Source organism: Eurosta solidaginis, chromosome 3 (genome assembly GCF_040869045.1).
Source record: "Eurosta solidaginis isolate ZX-2024a chromosome 3, ASM4086904v1, whole genome shotgun sequence".
Taxonomy (NCBI): domain Eukaryota; kingdom Metazoa; phylum Arthropoda; class Insecta; order Diptera; family Tephritidae; genus Eurosta; species Eurosta solidaginis.
The window spans coordinates 197,223,659-197,230,176 of record NC_090321.1 but is presented as its reverse complement, the minus strand read 5'-3'; the positions used below and the strand labels follow the sequence as shown (position 1 = coordinate 197,230,176).

At 38.4% G+C, this 6,518-nt stretch overlaps 1 protein-coding gene across 1 annotated transcript; it reads left to right on the top strand.

Moving 5' to 3' along the window:
• The first annotated feature begins 1,266 nt into the window (after positions 1-1,266).
• LOC137246892 (uncharacterized) lies at positions 1,267-5,556 on the top strand. Its single transcript, XM_067777915.1, has 2 exons — positions 1,267-1,364; positions 1,454-5,556. Exon 2 carries the CDS (start codon positions 1,913-1,915, stop codon positions 3,659-3,661), a length of 1,749 nt encoding a protein of 582 aa, XP_067634016.1. The 5' UTR covers positions 1,267-1,364; positions 1,454-1,912; the 3' UTR covers positions 3,662-5,556.
• Positions 5,557-6,518: the final 962 nt, after the last annotated feature.

The window sequence follows — 6,518 nt, the reverse complement described above, 5'->3', positions numbered from 1 at the left end:
TATAACTTTTGTATTAGTCCATCGATTTTGTAGAATGAAAGCTTATTTTTCTTGCAATAAAACAGAATTTAGAGAGAAAAACAGAAATCTGCAAAAAAATAAAAAGTGTTCGAGATCCTTCTTCGCAAATTACAAATTTTTTTATATTTTTACAAAAAAATAGAAAAAAGCCGTAATGATTGTTCGTTATCTTTGAATCTGCAGGGCAAATTAAAACGAATATATTAAAAGTGGTATGCTAATATATAAAGACTTAGAGGTTGCCCAAGGAACTTGAAGTCCTTAAAAAGGGACGAATTTTCCAAAGCAATTTTTATGTATTTAATTCCTTTGGTTTTTTAAAATTACTATAATCTTAGAAATCCATCCATTAGCAACAGAGCTAAATACTAAGATAATATAAATGCAGATGGTGTTTAAAATCGACTTAAAACATATAGGTCCCGTCCTACCAAGTTTTAGGAGAAATTAAAGGGAGCACGATGCAAATTGGAAGAGAAGCTCGGCCTAAAATCTCTTCGGAGGTTATCGCGCCTTACATTTATTTTTTAATGGAATGCACGAATTCGCCCTTTACGATTTCACACTTAATATTGCGCCAAAAAAATATTTTGCCCCGGACGCAAGAAAACCTCACTACGCCACAAATATCAAGTGGAGAAATGTGTTGAATATGTACATTTCTCAAAATCTTTCGAAAGGAGATAATAATTGGAAAATATTAATGACGTTGGAGATCAACTCGAAAACTTTTGATTTTGCAGAATTTCCCAAAGTTTGAATAGTGATTGGAGAATGAAGTTGGATATCAAATCGAGAACTATCTGGTTTAAGAATATTTAAATAATAATGTTGGATATCACTTTCGAAACTAGATATATATTTCGCTTTTATCTTTTAAATGTTTGTTGGGTAAGCAAAATCCAGCTGTTGCCGTATTTAAATTTGACAAGCGTTTAAGCAAACTTAGTTTAAGCTTAGCTTAACCAACTAATGAAAAACCGGGTCTTAGTGAGCGAAACACGCGCAACCGCTTATTCGCTCACATAACGAAATACTTTAACTGAGCGCTACACGCGCAAATACTATTTTGTTGACTATGCATCTTTGGTCACGTAGGCCGGCCGGCTCAGGAATGGTAGCTTTAAGAATAAATATCTGAATAAGCGAAGTTAATAAAATCTAAAAAAACTGCGAGTATTTATTTATATGCATTCAACGAGCGACTTTAACACGACGGTGGAATATTTTCGCCACTGTAATAGATTTTTTACACTTAGAACAAACACTTACCGAAAATGAGGAAAACGTTTATAAAAAAAAAAAAAAAATCTTTCAATTGGGGAAAAAATTTAGTTCAATGAGTAAGGGTTATAAATTTTTGTTTAAAACGTTTCATTAATTTTAGGGAAAAATCTTATATATTATTTCTAAATGCTGTTTCTATGTACAGGTCCCTTTTTCGCTCTTATTTGGAATCCAAATCTTGTAACGAAGCTTTCCCTGTGCCCCGATGCTTCCTAACTAATTGCTAGGGTATACTCGCCGTGTCCAGGCTTCCGTACAATAAATTTATACTTTGGGGCTCTTTTCCAAATCGCAGAAATTCACTTTATTTAACTTAATTATTTATAACAAACTTATGTCTAAAATTTCCTTTACTTTCGATTCTTTAAATTATTTGTTATTTGGTATCGGCGTGGGTAACGGTTCACCCAAGTCCCGCTGGTGTGCCTGCTGGCGTGCTTGCTTATGTTGTTATTACTGTGCTGTATGTATTCTGTTGGGAGTGCGGTTAGACTGATGTGCGAACAATCGAATGCTGCCGTTGGCGCGCGAGAAACGAGAAGTGGATTAACCAAGTACGAGGCGTGGGGAACCCACAGAAACTAGCGCCGAATCAACAATAACCATGCATCAGGAGCATGGCCGTCTCTACGCCCTGATCCAACTGGGCGGACAACAAGCTGAAGCCGTCATCGATACCGGGGCCTCGCGAAGTTTCGTATCAACGGTCGTAGCAGAACGCATGGTGAACCCAGGAAGCGGAGAAAGGGTAACCACAGTCCTCCAAATAACCATGGCCGACGGTATTAGCAGTCAAATCTTCGACGCCATACGGACGGAAGTACGCCTTGGTGAGTCATCACACCACACCGTGTTACATGTTATGCCCGGGACCATCGACGATATCATAATCGGCCTGGACACGCTAGGGGACATGGGAGCCGCAGTATCCTGCGGAGGGAGTTACATCGTTCTAACCGACCCGTTTAGGCAGAGCGCACCGACACCATGTGTTATCACACCACCAGTGGTAAGCGATATGAGCGAACCGACCCCTACGAGCGATGCTCCCCCCAAGAAGACCAGAAGAAGGCACCAAAGGCGAACGAAAACCAGAGACAACAAACCCGACAGGACGAATCATGGCAGTTCCATCACGCAAACTTCTGCGAACGTGGCTTACTCGAACTGTCCTCACAACAACCACTTGGATCTGCTGATAAAAACCACCCGAACCGTCTCCCGCAATTATAAAAACTGCGTCACTTTCGAGTGTTCCGAAACATGGCAAATGTTGCCCGGGAGCTCGAATCCAATAGCACAACCCAGTCAAATGATCAACGGAAATCAAACCCAAATGTTACCCCAAAGTCACTGCGCGACGGCCTTTATCACACGCCCCGAACAAGGTCATGATAACCGGAACGCACAAACTGGTAACCATCAGAACGAGGCAGACCGCATACGTGAATTCTTGATGGAAGAACTCAAGAAATTCGAGACGATGACCGGTGTGACTAACGAGGCCGAGCACAGCATCAACGTGACAGACGACCGCGCAATAAAGCAGCGGTACTTCCCACGCAATCCAGCAATGCAGAGCATCATCAACACCGAGATCGACGAACTCCTGGCGAAGGGATGCATCGAGCCATCTCGTAGCCCACACAGCGCACCGATTGTGTTAGCCCGGAAGACGAGCGGCAAGTGGCGCCTATGCGTAGACTATCGGCAGCTGAACGCCCGATCAGTACCAGATGCATACCCCTTGCCAAGGATACAACACATACTAGATAAGCTACGGCGGGCGAAATACATCAGTAGCCTGGACCTCAAACACGACTACTGGCAGATACCGTTGAAACCTGATAGCCGCCCGTACACCGCTTTCACCGTACCAGGTCGTGGTCTATTTCAATGGCGCGTCATGCCGTTTGGCCTACATTCCGCACTTGCAATGTTTCAGAGGGCGCTGGACCAGGTCATCGGGCCGGAGATGGAACCGCACGCCTTCGCTTATATAGATGAGATAATCGTTATAGGCTCTACCTTCGAAGAACATATACAGAATTTACGAGAAGTATTACTACGACTACAGTGCGCCAACCTAAGAATAAACACAGAGAAATGCGATTTTTTCAAGAAGGAGCTACATTACTTGGGCCACGCAGTCAGCGACAAAGGAATTCACACAGACCCCGAGAAAGTTCCCGCCATACAGGAGCTGAAACCACCGACCAACGTCAAAGAAGTACGCCAATACCTGGGGACAGCTGGCCTCGCGTGTGCGGTCCAACGCGTGCAAAGCGCCACCAACGAGCGCCCCCAGTGGCCGCATACCCATTTTCATCGAGAAAATTTTAATACCTTTTAAAAGCTTTAAACCGTTTTGGAATTGGTCAATTCGTTCTTGAGATATATATGATTAAGTCGATCCAATTTTTTATTTTTTTTTAAATAACGGTAATTCGTGAATATCTCAAAAACTTTACCATAGAATTAAAAATAACCTCGATTTTCGGAATCAGGGGGTGATTTTGCATAGGAATTTCATAATGGCGTCTCTGGTGCAGAAAAAAAGTTGAAATTTGGGTTCCAGTGTAATTTGAGAGTATAAACTGCTGCTAATTTATACAATTTTTGTAGATTTCCATATGTTTTATTGTTTAGTTAAATAATAGTGAGGATTTTAAATTATATAAATTTTATGCATATGTTTGCGGAAGATTCAAAAGTGATTTATTAGGAGTTTAGCTCAAAATAAAATTTTTACTCTATTTTAAATGCCAATAGACTGTAATGCCTTCTGTTCGTATCTATATCTATCTATAAATCTTATAAAATAAAGTCGCTAAATGTCATTGTACGTCCACCACTTCACACAGAATGCTCCGATTTTAAAACGGATTTTGTTTTGCATTTGAAAGCTTAGATAAATGAGATGGAGATTTTCAATATAATTTGGCAAATTACCAAAATATAGTAAAAATTACACAATAATTGTGTGAATGTTTATAGGCTTTCCTGATCTTTTCGATTTGAAATGAAAACACTAAAAACTTTAGTTTTCCTCCATTTTTACCCAACGTTTCGCCAAACTCCTTCACAACATAGAGATGAAATTCATAGTAAAGTACGTGGATGACTTTTTGCGATTGTCAAACGAAACGACCTGGATATTATTTTGAGCACGCCATAATAAGCACGCCATAATAAGCTGCAATTTACCATGGAAAAAGAGGAAAATTCGGTTATACCCTTTTTGGATGTTCTTATCCACAGGAAAAATTCCAAACTCATACTTGACTGGTACTCCAAATCCATCGCCTCCGGACGTATTATAAATTTCATATCATCACAACCCAAAAAATATAAAATAAACACAGCGAAAAATTTAATACACAAAATATTTACGATAAGCCACCAAAAGTTCTGGGAAAAAAACAAAACCAAAATACACTCCATAGTCACCAATAACATTTACCCGAGTCACCTAATTACATCACTAATAAAACAAGAGCTATCAGAAGGAAATAGAAAACGAAATAAAGCATCAACAGAGATCGCAACGGATACAAAGCAATACCACAGTGTCACATACACATACCCAAGTTTACTGAAAACTTCAACCATAACATGAAGAAACAAAAACGAAATATATCCCTCGCCTACAAATCCAACAGCACACTTTCAACTATCTTTACACGAACAAAAAGCCCCATAGAACCCCTACAAGAAAACAACGTAGTATACGAGATTCAATGCACGGGGAGAGACAATGGGAACTGTGACAAAATCTACGTTGGAACAACAAAAAGGGCACTAGGAACCCGATTGGCAGAGCACGACGCTGACATTAAGAAGAACAAGACCAGCACAGCTCTTGCTCAACACGTACTATCACATGGACACACAGCTGATATAAAGAACGCGAAAATAATAGACATAGAAAAGAGGGAAAGAACGAGATTCACGTTGGAAAATCTACACATATTACAAAAAAGGGAGAGGACAATGAACAAAAAATAGGACACAAAATTTATTGCTGCTAGCAATTTGTCATGCTTATGACACTCAGTACGACAAGTGTACCTAAAGATGATGGTTCCGATAAATCTTTTTTAGTTTATAAACACTTTGTTTTTGTGATTTTATAGATATGTATTAAATTATTTCTTTCTATGTAAGTTTTTGTAAAAAAAAAAAAATGTTTGTTATAGTGATAAAACATGTCAAAATAAATTTTGTTCTATCATTTTTCGGTGCAAATTAAAGATTTAACCCCTGATGATGCCATGGAGTTTGGCGAAACGTTGGGTAAAAATGGAGGAAATGAAATGAAAAAATGAAATGGAGAAAAAAAAAAATGGAGGAAAATTAAAGTTTTCATTTCAAATCGAAAAGATCAGGAAAGCCTATAAACATTCAAATAATTAAAAACTGGTCAGAAAATTAAAAGAAGCAAATTTACACTTTAATTGTTTACACAGCTATAAATCATTGTAAAGGCTTACAAAAGGACAGCGGTCACCATTTAGTTGACATGTCGGCCGTCATGACGGTAGAAATTCGTTCTATTCTCTTAAAAAGTTTTTAACGTATGCATTTTTTATATCTGTATACAGGTATGGTGGATCTACTGCTGTTGCACAAAGTCCTCCATTCGCAATGCCCTGTGCTCCATAATCTCCAGGAGAAGCACCAAAATATATATCTCAGCACAAACCATTGATTTTGTAAAACGGATCTTTTCGCCCAATTTCGCATTTCCATACATTTCCTATTAAAGGAGCTTTATCAACCTAATTAATTCATTTTTGCTCTATCAAAATAATAAATTCAAGGTATTCATACATATTCCAGAGAAATTAAATGAGCCCAAATTTGGCAAAACATTTTGCTATACTTTTTCAAAAGAAAATTTTCTTGTAGTTGTTTGCTTGTATATTTGAACAACTGAATTGGTCTATTAAATTGAGAAAGCTTATGTGATATGTGAACAATGACTGTTTTTAATGAATAAATACGGAAATGTACACAAGGTTCACTTAATTAGTTAGTTCTGTTTCCAAACGGTAAGTATGTTCTATCGTATACTTAGGGCCGTAGAGAGAAAATCCGGGCAAGGCAATAAATAATTTATGGGCCCCCTATAAAAAATCCACTAATACGTTTTATTAATTTGAATTAATGGCGTCTCATTCCTGAATTATTATTGATGGATTACATCA